General features: G+C 39.3%; 1 protein-coding gene across 1 annotated transcript; it reads right to left on the bottom strand.

Moving 5' to 3' along the window:
• Positions 1-6,936: 6,936 nt before the first annotated feature.
• LOC131422608 (olfactory receptor 2A1/2A42-like) lies at positions 6,937-7,878 on the bottom strand. The gene has a single exon (XM_058569966.1). It carries the CDS (start codon positions 7,876-7,878, stop codon positions 6,937-6,939), a length of 942 nt encoding a protein of 313 aa, XP_058425949.1.
• Positions 7,879-15,911: the final 8,033 nt, after the last annotated feature.

The following is a 15,911-nucleotide window of genomic DNA, read 5'->3' as shown; positions in this document are numbered from 1 at the left end:
AATTAACTGTTTCTTTTCCTTTTTTTAAATTACAATACCAACGCTTGTTTACTTTAAAATTTTCTAATGATTTTCCGTTGTACATTTTCCATTTTGAGAGTCATCTTCTTTAACCCTTTAATGTTTATCATTTTGAATATTTTCCTGTGCCTTACTATATGTCTGTATACATACACACACACACACACACACACAGATAGGTTTTCCTCTACGTGAATGAGAAAGTAGTATATCAATATAACTTCTTTTATGAGCATCTTCCCTGGACATTATAGAGATAAAACTTGTTTATTTTAATAGTTGCATAATATTCCATATTATAGATTTATAATGTTTTATTTAACAACTTTGCTATCGAAGAATATTAGGTTGTTTGTGACATTTTGCTATTACAAATAATGCTTCAATTTAAAATACATTTATATGTATATATTTGACACACATATATGTGAATATTTCTTTGGCTATGTTCCCAGAATTGGAATTGCTGCATCAAAAGTTGTGCAAATTTTTATTTTTAAAGATATATTCCCAAATAACCACCAAATCAATTTGTGTTTCCACCAAGACTATGGGGGAAATATCCATTTGCCCACATGCTCAGCAATACTAGAAAGTGTCTTGTCCATCTGATGGGCAAAAAACGGTATCTCATGCTTTCAAGTTTATTTCTCTAATTCCTAGAGAGGCTGTACACCTCTTATCATATTCATTAGTATTTTTCACCTGTTCTACTGTGCATGGTTCATTTATCTCTGCTTACACCTTGGTAGTTTTTGCCCAATTAAAAAACTGATCTGTATGTTACTATTTTGTTTTTTACACATATGTATTGAAAACCCTGTTGGTTACATTTTTATCTTTTTCTTAAAATGGACTTTCAGAATATTCATGTTGATTTTCTTGAGCCTCACTTAACTGTAGACAGAAAAGATTCCTGAAGCCCAGGCTACAAGGAGGCAGTACATTGAGTGGTCATGGGTGTGGTCTCCAGAGTCGGGCTGAGCTGGATGAGAGCCCAGGTTGTGTCACACACTTGCTTATAACTGTAGGAAAGTTCTTACCATCTCTGTGCCTCTGTTTCCTTTTCTAAAATAAGTGTAATAAAAGTACTAAACTCATAGAATTGTTATGAAATTTAGACAAGATAATAATTCCTGTATCTTAGCACAATGCCTAACTCTTAATAAACATTCAATAAATACAAGCTATTAAAATTATTATTTATAATGTGGGCAATAGAGATACAGAATTAGACATTTAAGTTTTATTCCAGGTCCTACATCCTTTCCCAATGAAAGTTACTCTTAATAAGATCCAAGAAGGCTAATAAAACTCCTTTTTCTTAGAGTAGGCATTTCACCTCATGTTTCAGCCAACCTTATGCAATTCTCATTTACCAGAGCACTGAAATATTCAACTCAGTTATTAATTCAGCACTTACTCTTGAGTTCCTACTGTGTTTAAGGCCAAAGATATTCAATTATCTTTAAGAGTCCATTTCATTTTTTCTGCATGGAATTTATTCTATATTTTTTGAAAAAGTGAAAATCCAAATTCTAATGAAATCTGAGGAAACCAACAGAGAGACAGAAAATTAGAAAATATGAAAGAACTTTGAAGATTGTCTAGTTCAACTTTTCATTTTATCCATGAGGAAACTGAAGGCTAGAGGAGTTAAGTTACTTTTCTAAGGTCACACAGTGAATTAGTGGGGGAATTGGGATAAGGACCCAGACATCCTAACTCTGAGCCAGCACTTGGTTGACTGAATCATACTTTGCTCAAGGATCCACCTCTTCTTTTGGCCCAACATGATTTCAAAAATTAAAAACAAACAGAGAAACACAGGTTAAAAGATCAAAATGAGCCAATGCTATTGAAAGTTTGTCAAGAAAGCCGGGAGTATAAGACACTTCCCTTCCCAGCTGATTGGGAAAACATAGATGAGTTTTCACCCAGTGGGACGGCATTCCAACTCTCCTTCCATTTTTGTCTCCTCTCAACAACCCATATTTAACAATGACACTCTACACTCACAGCAACAGTGAATGGCAATCCTACAGGTCGGTGGTTGGCAATCCCTGGTCCAACATGCCAAGGATGCCACAGGTGCCAGTTTCAGGTGGCAAGTGAATGAGCTGCCACACACAGATCCCCATCCCTATCGTTTCCAGTAGTTACTGCCCGTAATTGTCTCCACCCCTTGCCAGTTTTCAAAGGCAACACCTTGACGTAGCTTCCCATCTGGCATCTGCACCATCCTGGCCTTCCAGAATCACAGGCTCAGTAATTTGGCACTCTCCTTTGAGAAGCCAATGAACACTGCTCCCTATGACAGAAATGAATAAACATTCCCAGCATTTTTTATATTAGGAGCTATATTTCTACCCTAATTTCTTTCCTATCTTCTCTGTGATCAAGAAATAATATGTTCTTGACTATTAATATCCATCACATAAGAGTATACTTAAAGCAAGAATTGGATAAATCTAATGGTCAATAGGATATCTAATTTAAATGAATGAAGGGTAATGTCAGGGAAGAGGGAGAATCCCCTTCCACCCTTTCCCTTTAGGTTCTTATGCATGGCCAAATAATAAAAAAGACAGGTTAGCAGGAGAAAATAATACCAAGTTTAATAACATATATACATGGGAGGAACCAGGGAAACTGAGTTTCTCAACACAATAGCAGAGATTCTCATCTTTTTTTTATTTTTTATTTTTTGTGAGATCAGCCCTGTGCTAATATCTGCCAATCCTCCTCTTTTTTTTTTTGCTGAGGAAGACTGGCCCTGGGCTAACATCCGTGCCCATCTTCCTCCACTTTATATGGGACGCCTTGGCAAGCATGGCTTGCCAAGCAGTGTGTTGGTGCATGCCCGGGATCCGAACCGGCGATCCCTGGACCGCTGCAGCAGAGCGTGTGCACTTAACCGCTTGCGCCACCGGGCCAGCCCCCAGAGATTCTCATCTTAAATGCCATCTTCAGCCAAGACAAAGGAGGATGTTGGGGGTGGGGGGAGTCAGTTACAGGAGATTACCAGAAAACCAGTAAACAAGAGTAAGGTTATTATGCAGATTTAAGGCCTCAACTTCCACATTGATAAGTTTCTAGAAATGAGGTCATCCCCCCTCTTCCCAATACAGAGAGAGAGATACCTTTACAAATGGAGATTTCCCTTATAAATGTAAATGTTTGTCTGGCAACTCCTGGCAGGGCCACCTAGAGAATGTGGCTGGGAAGAGACAGAATTTTTGATGAGAGGGGCCCGTTGGTGCCTTTCCTATTGTAACATCTATTTTACATTATATTACAGCCGTCAGATAGTAACTCCTTCCTGGAACCTGGTCTTCTATGTCAAATTCTTTAGGCAGTTTGTGGGGGAGGTCAAATGTCCGGCAGAGAAAACAATCAAGGTAAAGAGACGTATGCCAGGGTGGCCAAATCTTGATCTCCCACAGTAACATATCCTGGCCCATAAATTGTGGGTAGAAATTTGGACACAATGACTATTTGTTTGTTCATTCAATCAAAGTTTATTGAGTGTATACTATGAACAGTCCTGATGCCGCCGTTTAGGTTATGAATATCAGTAGATCCTCCAACAGAGTGGTTCTGAGTTAATTTAAAGCCAGTCTGCCTGGTCTTGAATTATGTTTGTACCAGTGAATAATTTTGTGACTTTGGGTAAATTAATTAACTTCTCTAAACTTCATTTTCCTGATCATTATATAAGGATAGTAATAATACCCACTCCACCGATTTAATGTGAAGTCTATATTAAAACATTTTATATAGTGTCTGCCACATGGTAAGTGCCCAATAATTATTAAATACAATTAAATTTCTACTATACTATAACCCACAGTTAGAGAGATTTTAAAAAGGTTAGAAATCAGAAGATAGCTCAACAGTGAAAATTTGGAAATGAGACAATCAGATAGTTAAAGTGGCCTTTATTTATTTACCAAGTATTTGGTGTGCGCTCACTACCTGTTAGGAATTTAAGGTGTTGGGGATGAAGAGATGAACCAATTCTTGTCCTTCCCCTTGTGGAGAGATAATACATATTTGAGAAATGTATAATAAAACCCAGGTTTAAGATTATAAAATGTTGGAGATCAAAAACAAAATCTGAATTCCTTTGCCTTAAGAAAGGTCTCCCATGTTACCTTGGTGGGTGGGCTAGGAACAGGTTCAAAGGAAGAGAGCTTCCCCCTAGGTCCTTTGCCAACTGACACAAAAGGGTCCCTGAGTCTGGGCTGCAGTTTGGACTCCTGGTACGGCTGTTCCCTGCAAAGCTGAGTGGCCTCCTGTGCTGCTAAAGGGGGCATGTGGAATCCATGAAGGCAAAGGTTTGGTGACCTATCAGCCCCAGTGCTCTTCCTGACTAAAGGATAGCCTTGGTACCAGACTCAAAAGTTTGGCAACCTCGGAAGTATTAGAATAATTTCTGACGTAATGTTAATAATAATAGTAATATCTTATGTTTGCCTAGCACTTGAAGTCTTCAAAATATGTCCATTTGCATCTCTCTTGTTTGAGCCTTCCAGCCGTCCTGTGGGGCAGCTAGGCAGCTCTCACTGTGCATAACGTGCAGATGAGGGACTGAGGCTCAGGCGGTATAACGGACTTCCCTGGAAAGAGCACAGCCAGCAAATGATCAACCTGAAACTAGATCCCAGGTCTCTAGCTACAAATCACATGTGGTTAAGGTCGGGGCAGCCGGTTGGGCTTCCTGGACGCTTAGGCCAGTCCTTGGAGAGTGCTGTACACAGAGTCAAGGGTCCACACAGGTGGGTCCCTGGGCATGGTTTCTGTACCTCATGCTTTTTTGCTGTTCTGTCTTGTACCGGGGGAGCTTTTTTCCCTTGAGACCAACCCCTAGAATTACAGCTCTTCACACTTTTTCCTGCTGCTGGACTGTATCCCACCAAATGTTGCAATGCAGCATGCAACTGCATTGCAGTTTATCTTCCATAAAACTAAACATCATTTAAAGACTGCGTAAGGAAATATTGGAATTATGAATTATATCCAGTTTGGATAAATCACAAGAACTCTTTCAAATGCTCTTCAATTGGTGAACCATCACTTTAAATCCGCGTTGTCAACCTCTTTCTTTCATTGTTTTCTGTTTCACGGTCCTGCCAGTGGAGAGGCTCCTTCTCCATCCCTGAGTGGAGTCACAATCCTTTCTTGCTCCCTCACCCTCATTTTCACACCAGCATAAGGTCAAGCTGCATTCTTTAGCAAATGTAAGTACTTTTTCTATCTGGAGCCCAGTGCCTACCTTTGGCTAGAGGTCGAAAGTTTCTTACTCTCTCCTCCTTCTCTTCCTTCTCCTTCTTCTTCCGGAACATCACAATCTCTTTGATTTTTATATAGTGGTTGTGATCACAGGGCCTCTGTTTTCTCACCTAAAAAGTAGTTAATAATAGCCCATATCTAATAAGGTTATCATGGGGATTTAAAAAGGTAATACTTGTAAGGTGCTTAGAACAATGTCTCACCATAGTAAGCACTCAATAAATATGTGTGGGCACATGCACACGTGTGCACATGAACATGAATGGTGTGTATGAAACTAGAGATGTCTTGGTTCTGGGTCTTCCCATCATGCTCAGTTCTGAACTAAACCTCTGACCTTGATGAGAACACCCTCCATTCCTACCCTCTCTGTGCTCTGTGCTCCTCTAAAACTCTTCACCTCCCTTGTGACCACGCCCATAGGACTCACTGATCAGGACAAGATGTCTTCTGTAAATGATCTCTGGCTCTCCTGGCCTCATCATGGCTCATATTAGACTGAGAAGAAACCCACATTCACCTAAAATAACTGTGTTGGGATAGGTTAGCCTTATTGTTAACTTGATAACATTGATAATGATGCACTACATTGTTGTGTTAAGTAGAGAAGGCTTGGGAGTCAGATTGTTGGGGTATGAGTCTAGCATTTGCCATTCATTAATGTTTGCATCTATAAAATGGAATGTTAAGGGGAAATAGATTTGTTATGATGATAAAATGAGGTGATTTCTGCAAAGTAGCTATCAATGTGCAGTGGATGGCATAGAAGAAGTACTTAATAGTAGTATTACCTATTATCATTATTAAAAACCCTTTTTATTCCATTAGTGGCCTCTGCTTGGGGCTTTCCATCCATACCTGGCAATTGAAGGTGGGTTGTAGCACTTGCTAACTCCCCCTGAGTGAGGAGTGTGTGTTTATTCAGAGAGAATCACAGATTCTCTTCTTGAGAAGGTGAGAAGAGTTGAGAAACAAGTGGCTATCAAAAGCCCAGGGCAGATTGGAAACTGGATTTTGCTGGGTGATTCCTTAGGATGCCAGCTGCATGCGTGTGGACTCACTTTCTTACCACAGAAATTGTAAGACAGACTACAGGATTTAATCAGTGATACCAATTTTACCCAAGCTTGAGTAGGCATTTAGATATATTTACTATTTGTAAGAGGAAGTACAATTGAAGGGAAATATCCAAATGTAAGGTGAAAATGGACAAAGGTTATCAATGGGCTCTGGGTCTCTGCCAGTGGCTGCACTATTTAAAAAAATTGTTAACAATGTGGCTACATCTGGTAACACCTGCTGTTCTGCTATTACTGAGCACACCTGATGCAGTCAGAGGGACAGTGGCTATTTTAGCTTTTTGGAATACATAGCAGTGGATGAAATAATTTTTTTCCCCTAGATATTCTCAACTCACTAAGCAGTTAAATGAAAAAAATAAATGTTTGATAGAATTAAATGTATGAATACAGCAAAACCTAAATATTTTCTGGGGAGGAAAAAGGAGGGCTTTACAGAGTCTCTTGGATCATTCAGTCTCAGATATAAAGAGAGTAATGAGCTTAGGTGGTATTCAGTACCCAAGGCTCCAGTGGACTACTGAGTCTGCTGATTCAAATGTCATTCCAATTGGGAATGACTTTCCTTGCACAGTGCTCTCCTCAGGGCACCCTTGACCTCTGCGTTCCTCAGGCTGTAGATCAGTGGGTTCAGCATAGGGTTGAAGAAACTGTAAAACAGGAAAAGGATCTTCTGCTGCTCCTCAGGATGGCGGGATTTGGGGGCCATGTACGTGACGATGGCGCTGCCAAAGAAGAGCCCGACCACACAGAGGTGGGAGGAGCAGGTGGAGAAGGCCTTTCTGCGGCCCTCCCCAGACTTGATCCTGAGGATGGCAAACAGGATGCGCGTGTAGGACACCAGCACTGAGCAGAGGGGCCCGACTAAGACAAACACAGAAGCAACAAAAATGACAACTAAGTTGAACCTAGTGTCAGCACAGGCCAACTTGAGGACAGACAAGATTTCACAGAAAAAGTGGTTGATTTCACGAGGCCCACAGAAGGGCAGCCTCAGCATGAGGCTCACATGGATCATGGCCATGAGGGAGCCACATGCCCAGGAAGTCAACACAAGGGTGATGCAGACTCTCCAGCTCACGATGATAGAATATCGGAGGGGGTGGCTGATGGCCACATACCGATCATAGGACATCATCGCCAAGAGAAAACATTCAGTGACAGCAAACGTCAAAAAGAGAAAGGTCTGTGTCATGCAGCCAGCAAAGGAGATGGGCTTGCCTGGATTCAGGAGGTTCACCAGCATCTGGGGCACTGTGTTGCAGGCATAGGCTATGTCGACGTTGGCCAGGTATGAGAGGAAGAAGTACATGGGGGTGTGCAGCCTGGAGTCCAGTGAGATGAGCCCCAGGATGACCCCGTTCCCCAGCAGAGTGAAGGCGTAGAACAGGGAGAAGAGCCCAAAGAGAAGCATCTGAATCCTTGGGCCCAGACAAAATCCCAGTAGGATGAACTCTGTAACCATTGTCTTATTTTTCCCCATTTCACTGTGAAAAACATAAAATGGATAATTTAGAACAGAATTGTCAAAAAACATCTAGATATTATTTTATAAATTTAGTCACTTTAGAAGATAAATTAATGATCTAGTTACATCCTAGTCACTTAATCTGACGTCCCATTTTATAGAAGGAGATTGTGCCATCAATTAAAGATTTCCTAGAGCCACTGATGCTTGTGACGGGAAGAAAGAATGTCAAACCAAAAGAGGAAGTAAAATAAATGTGAAATAGGGATCGTCGTAGAGCTGTACGTGTCAAGATTATTAAGAAAATTTCTGGAATGTAGAAGTAATCAGTAATGGGAGAACTCCAAAAGTGAGAATTAGAGAAGTCTTAGAAAAGAGAGGTAATTCTAGTTTATCAATAGAAATATCAACTTTGTTGCTTTGAGCAACTGAAATCAATCTTTGCGCTCTAGAGCAGTTTACATGGTAACAGGAGGAACAAAAAGATGAAAAGCAAATTTTACGACAATGTGATTGTTTAGATTGCTAAGAAGGAATCAATGGACGTGCTACATATGGGCTTTAATGACTATATTTTTACAGTGGGTAATGAATACAAATTGACAATTGGCCATTTGGCAATTAATCTACTGATTGATTCACGGTTACTGATCTACCAAAAATCTGTTTTGAATAACAGCACATAAAATACCGTATGATTTCCTTCATTAAGTAGTAGATAATAACAACAATAAACAAACACATAGGGACAGAGATTGGATTGGTGGTTACCAGAGGGGAAGGGGGGAGGGAGGAGGGTGAAAGGGATAATTCGGTACATGTGTGTGGTGATGGGTTGTAATTAGTATTTTGGTGGTGAACATGATGTAATCTATGCAGAAATAGAAGTACAATGATGTACACCTGAAATTTTTACAATGTCATAAACCGATGTTACTGCAATAAACAAAAAATTAAAAAAAAATTTGTAGGAATTGGATTCTTTGAGACTACTCAGTGTTCATGTATTGTGAGTCTAGACTTTGTGTGCAGGGGTGTCAATGGGCATGAGGCCAGGCATTCACACATTGACTTGAAGGCTCACTGTGTGTGAATGTGTGATGACATTTCAGGATGTAGTTCCCCATGCACTATTTGTAACTCATCCTATATCTATTCCTATTAAAAGAGCAAATCCAGGCACTAATATAAGTAGGAAAGGCCATCCCTGAATGACAGTGTGTTAGAAGACCTACCACTTGGTTAATGGCTTAGCATTTGTGTCACATACGATGTGTAAAATTCAAAAACATAAGAAATGACCATTCATAAAAAACTTAACTCTGCCTTACTACAGCAACACAAGAATTGCTAAATGCTTTATAGATGGCTAATTGAAAAAATTTTGAAAAAGAGACAGTTTCGTGAATCTGTCATTTTACAGACTGCTGTAGCAATAAATTGGCAGTCAGGCATTTGATACTTCTGTGAATTGGTGATGTGCCAAGTAATAGTTGGCTTGTCCTTAAGTCCTAGATAACAAGTTCCTCAATATACCACGTAGAAATCCAGCATCTTTGCTAGTGCAAACATTTGTTAGTGCCTTTGCAAAAATAACCTGAGGCTGAGCTATTGAACTTGTGTCTGCTTGCCTCTGAAGAAAAAGTTTCTCCAGGATTACTGTAAGGAAAGGCCGTGCTGTTAATAAGACCCTGGTCCAGCCATCACTAATACCAATGGAGACATCAATAAGATGCTCCCAAGGATCTTGGAAATAAGAGAACACTGCTTTTGGAGAAGTGAAATTTGTAAAATTCACTCATAATAGATGAGAAGAACTGGAGGAAGAAAACAAGAAAACCTGAATGAACATGTCACTGGGGATTTCTGAGTGCATCCAGAACTCCACTCAAAGTGCTTTGATGCAATCTCACAGAAGCAGCGGAGGAGGATCTGTGATTCAGGGCACCCAAATGTAACAGTTGTGTGGAGTACTAGAGAAAAGCGACGGAAGAAGGGGTGGTTCACGAGGGCCAGTGTTTGCTGGCACGGCTTCGGCACTGTCCAGGGGAGTGTAGCCTAACAGTATGCGAGTGCTGCCCTCCAGGTGGGTCTGTCTCTACAGTTCAGATGGCTTGAGTGATAAGTGATCAATCACTCTGGCTGGCAGCATCTCCAGTTAACCCCCTCTGCTCCAATCCTGTGCTCACCAATCAACCGTTAGGTATTAATTTGCCTTCTTGTGTTGATGTTTTGACAAAGAGAGAATGTGCTATAAGCAAAGTTCTTCCCAACTTTTTATAATACATAATTCCATTAAGTTTATTCATGGTTCTTTTTTGAGTTTGGATAGTATGATACAGCTGAGAAATGTGTATGCTGAACAAAATTTCCAAAACTGGATCTACAGAGTGAGGGCCAGGCCCTGGGCAGAGATAACCTCGTTGAAATACAGCCCAAGGAAAGCTTTTCTGAGCAGCTAATTGGGATCGTGAAGGACATCTCCCTCTAGATTCCTCTCTAGAAGCAACAAATGATTGTTTTTTAAAATAACCACTCTCAATAAATTATTATATCACCCAGACACAAATGAATCTAGCTATTATACTATGAACTCCTATCACACGATCATGGCTTATTTTTTTTTCGGGATTATATAAAAAATTATTGTGCTAGGACAGCCTTCTAAATTTATTCAGAAAACACATGAAAATATTTAGTTGTGAACTTGCATTTGAATCCACATCCTATAAAAAGCTTAATCTCTTTCTTCAGTCCTTCTTTATTTCCTTCCAAAATGATTATATAAAGGGAAAAGAAACATTACTTACAAAGAATGAATCTCTTTGAAATTTAAAAGGAGTGATGAGAGAAAGGAGGGTCTAATGTGTACATTAAGATTCCTTAGGAACAGTTGCCATATGGGCTGAAAGTCTGATTTCTTTACAGGACTGGATTGTAATACACTCCTTGTGAACAAGGAACAGTGTACCCATTTTTGTAATTCTGACACTTAGCAAATGTTTACTGAATGAAGAAATAAATGAATGAATACACGTGAATGAATGAATGCCTAAAAATTGAATTTTTGGACCATCCTTGGACTGGATCTGGAATTTCTGGCTTGGTTGCCTACCATAATAATACCCGATTAAGGACAATCTTCCCAAGGCGAAAAAGAACAGACTGTCTGAAGTTTTTTTTTTTTTTTTTTTTTTGTGAGGAAGATCAGCCCTGAGCTAACATCTGCCAATCCTCCTCTTTTTGCTGAGGAAGACTGGCCCTGGGCTAACATCCGTGCCCATCTTCCTCCACTTTATATGGGATGCCGCCACAGAGGGCTTGCAAAGCGGTGTGTCAGTGCGCGCCTGGGATCCGAACCTGCGAACCCTGGGCCGCCGCAGCGGAGAGCACGCACTTAACCGCTTGTGCCACCAGGCTGGCCCCCTGTCTGAAGTTTAATAAGCATAACTGTAGACTCTCCAAAATGTTTAAGCATTGAACACCTGAAAGACACTTCTATATTCTTTCTTTATTCTTCATATTTTATTTCATTCTAAATAATACTAAAAGCTTCTTACCTGAACTCAAATGGATTAAATTTGCCAAAGGATTGGCAGAAGTGAAAGGAGAGACTAGAAAAGAAATTAAACATATCCCAGTTCCAAATGTAACATGCAGGCATTGTTTTGTGCTTTAAATTATCTGTATGTCTCTACAATTTAGCAATTTAAAAATTGGCAAATTGCTTGATGACTAATAGATTATCCGGTATCTCCATGGCTTCAAACTAAATATCTAAGATTGAAATCATTTCTTTACACATGAACAAACCTGTCAGTACTAGATGGAGCCAATGTTTCAAAAAGTAAAATTCAAGATCTGATGAGCTGACTAACTCTTTTTAAATGTTGTGGGCATGAGTCATGCAGCATTCCTAAAATGAAAGCTATTTTTAAATCCTCAGTAGAACTGAAGTATTGGATAGTTTACTTCCAAGTAATAAGAAATATTTGTTACAACAAATGAACTCAATAGAACCTTCTTCCATTTCTCTTTTAGTTCAAAATACAGGCATATCTCATTTTATTGTGCTTCACAGATACTGCGTGTTTTTCCAAATTGAAGATTTATGGCAACCCTGCCTCAAGCAAGTCTAATGATATCATTTTTCCAACAACATTTGCTCACTTCACGTTTCAGTGTCACATTTTGGTAATTCTGTCAATATTTCAAACTTTTTCATTATTTTTATATTTGTTATGGTGATCTGTGATTGGTGATCTTTGATGTTACTATTGTAATCGTGTTGGGGTGCCATGAACTGTGCCCACATAAGAGGGCGAACTTAATAAATGTTGTGTGTATTCTGACTGCTCCACTGACCAGCCTTCCCCCATCTCTCTCCCTCTCATTGGGCCTCCCTATTCCCTGACACACAACAATATTGAAATTAGGCTAATTAATAACCCTACAATGGCCTCTAAGTTTTCAAGTGAAAGGAAAAGTCATACGTCTCTCACTTTAAATCAAAAGCTGGAAGTGATTAAGCTTAGTCAGGAAGGCATAGTGAAAGTCAAGATAGGCTGAAAACTAGGCCTCTTGCACCAAACAGTTAGCCAAGTCGTGAATGCAAAAGGAAAAGCTCTTGAAGGAAACTGAAAGTGCTACTCCAGTGAACACATGAATGATAAGAAAGCAAAACAGCCTTGTTGCTGATATGGAGAAAGTTTTAGTGGTCTAGATAGAAGATCAAACCAGATCAAACCACAACATTCTCTTAAGCCAAAGCCCAATCCAGAGCAAGGCCCTAACTCTCTTCAATTCTATGAAGTCTGAGAGAGGTGAGCAAGCTGCAGAAGAAAAATCTGAAGCTAGCAGATGTTGGTTCATGAGGTTTAAGGAAAGAAGCTGCCTCTATAACATAAAAGTGCGAGGTGAGGCAGCAAATGCTGATGTAGAAGCTGCAGCAACTTATTCAGAAGATCTAGCTAAGATAATTAACGAAGGTGGCTAGACTAAATAACATATTTTCAGTGTAGATGAAACAGCCTTATATTGGAAGAAGATGCCATTTAGGACTTTCATAGCTAGAGAGGAGAGGTCAATCCCTGGCTTCAAAGCTTCAAAGGGCAGGCTGACTCTCTCGTCAGGGGCTAATGCAACTGGTGATTTTAAGTTGAAGCCAATGCTCATTTATCATGCCAAAAATCCTAAGGCCCTTAAGAATTATGCTAAGTCTGCTCTGCCTGTGCTCTATAAATGGAACAGCAAAGCCTAGATGACAATATATCTGTTTACGGCATGGCTTACTGAGTATTTTAAGCCCACTGCTGAGACCTACTGCTCAGAAAAAAAGATTCCTTTCAAAATACAACAGCTCATTGACAATGCACCTGGTCACCCAAGAGCTCTGATGGAGATGTACAACAAGATTAATGTTGTTTTCATGCCTGCTAACACAACGTCCATTCTGCAGCTCATGGATCAAGGATCAATTTTGACTTTCAAGTCTTATTATTTAGGAAAGACATTTTGTAAGACTATAGTTGCCATGCATAGTGATTTCTCTGATGGATCTGGGCAAAGTAAACTGAAAACCTTCTGCAAAGGATTCACCATTGTAGATGCCATTAGGAACACTCATGATTTATGGAAAGAAGTCAAAATATCAACATTAAGAGGAGTTTGGAAGAGGTTGATTCCAACCCTCACAGATGACTTTGAGGACTTCAAGACTTCAGTGGAGGAAGTAACTGCAGATGTGGTGGAAATAGTCAGAGAACTAGAGTTACAAGTGGAGCCTGAAGAGGTGACTGAATTGCTGCAATCTCATGATAAAACTTTTAACGGAGGAGGAGTTGCTTTTTATAGATGAGCAAAGAAAGTGGTTTCTAGAGATGGAATCTACTCCTGGTGAAGATGCTGTGAAGACTGTTGAAATGAGAACAAAAGATTTAGAATATTACACAAATTTAGTTGAGAAAGCAGCAGCAGGATTTGAGAGGATTGACTGCAATTTTGAAAGAAGTTCTAATGTGGGTAAAATGCTATCAAACAGCATTGAATGCTACAGAGAAAATGTTCATGAAAGGAAGAGTCAGTCAACGTAGCAAACTTCATTGTTGTCTTATTTTAAGATATTTCCACTGGCATCCCAGCAACCACCTTTAGCAACAACCACCCTGATCAGTCAGCAGCAATCAACATTGAGGCAAGACCCTCCATCAGCAAAAAGATTATGACTTCCTGAAGGCTCAAATGATGGTTAGCATTTTTTAGCAATAAAGTATTTTTTAATTAAAGTATGTACATTGTTTTTTAAGATATATTGCTATTGCTGTCTTAATAGACTACAGTATAGCATAAACATAACTTTTATATGCACTGGGAAGCCAAAAAATTCATGTGACTAGCTTTATTGTGTTATTTGCTTTATTGCAGTGGTCTGGAACTGAACCTGCAATATCTCCTAAGTATGCTTGTATTTTTAAATTTCTTTTGAGATTTCTTCTTTAAACCATATATTATTTAGAAAGGCATTGTTTAATCTCCAAATATTTTGTGATTTTCCACCTGTTTTTCTGTTATTGATTTCTACTTAAATTCCACTGTGGTCTGAGAGCAGACATTGTACTGTTTTTATTCTTTTAAACTTAAGGTGGGTTTTTTTCTTTTTCTTTTTTTTGTGAGGAAGATTAGCCCTGAGCTAACATCCATGCCAATCCTCTTCTTTTTGCTGAGGAAGACTGGCCCTGGGCTAACATCTGTGCCTATCTTCCTCCACTTTATATGGCCTGACAAGCGGTGCTTCAATGCGCACCTGGGATCCGAACCCAGGCAGCCAGCAGCAGAGTGTGCATACTTAACCACTACGCCACGGGCCCGGCCCCTAAGGTGTGTTTTATATCCCAGAATGTGGTCTATCTTGGTGAATGTTCCATGTGAGCTTGAAAAGAATGTGTATTTTGCTGTTGTTGGATGAATTAGTCTGTAGGTATTCATTATATCCAATTGATTGATGGTATTGTTGAGTTCAACTATATTCCTACGGATTTTTTGCCTGCTGAGTCTGTCTATTTCTGATAAAAGGATGTTGAAGTCTTCGACTATAATAGTAGGTTCATCTATTTCTCCTTTCAGTTCTATCAGTTTTTGTCTCATGTATTTTGATGCTCTGTTGTTAGGTGCATATACATTAAGGATTGTGATGTCTTGTTGGAGAATTGACCCTTATCAAGTGTAATGTCCCTCTTTATCCCTGGTAACTTTCTTTGCTCTGAGTTTTTTGCCTCTCTTGATGGCTGTATCTCCCCTGTCCCTGTTCCTGTGCCTGACTATATTACTGCGTCTATCCTGATCTCTTTCCTTCTCTGGTCTCTTTTATGATATTCTCTCTCCTTTTCCTATTTTCCTTATCTCTTTTCAACAATTCCCCATTCTCAAAATCTCTCTTTCCTACCTCACCATTATGTATCTCCACAGTATTTCTAGAGACTTGTCAATATTTCCAATATTTGCATGGTTTCTTAGAGGATTTTGATTACATAGAAAGTCTACATTCAGGTAAACTGTCTTATAAGCAACCTTGGAAAATATTATCTTATAATTCATAATAGCAGTAATATCTGCCAATGCACTTATCTGGGATATTGAAATACTCTCTCCTGATACCATAACAGCCAATAAGGGCTATTGACTTGTACTTGAGAGTTAATTTAATAACTATTTGTGTTTAAAATATACCCTTTGATTGAAGAAATCTTTTTGATCTAGTCAGTGATAAAAAGACCATATATTTGACCATGAATTGTGCCTGGGTCATGGTTGGTGTTCAATAAATATTTATTTACCGATTGGATATCAATTTGATTAAATCTGAGAAAACAAAACATTAATGAGCTCTCCACATTCTTCCTTGAGCCAGATTCTCACGCAAAAAAATAAAAACAAAAAACCTCCCAAAACATTGAAAGGCACTATAGAGTAGCAATTAAAGATCATGGGCTTAGGGGTCAGAAACATATTTACTATCTGAGTGACTTTGAGTATATTTCTTAAGCTCTCCA

The sequence above is a fragment of the Diceros bicornis genome, chromosome 3 (genome assembly GCF_020826845.1).
Source record: "Diceros bicornis minor isolate mBicDic1 chromosome 3, mDicBic1.mat.cur, whole genome shotgun sequence".
Taxonomy (NCBI): Eukaryota; Metazoa; Chordata; class Mammalia; order Perissodactyla; family Rhinocerotidae; genus Diceros; species Diceros bicornis.
The sequence above is the reverse complement of the archived record's forward strand: the minus strand, read 5'-3'. Positions and strand labels throughout refer to the sequence as shown.

Bases quoted from the DNA above. Each gene is read 5' to 3' on its own strand.
- LOC131422608 (XM_058569966.1), bottom strand. From the start codon at position 7,878: ATGGGGAAAAATAAGACAATGGTTACAGAGTTCATCCTACTGGGATTT.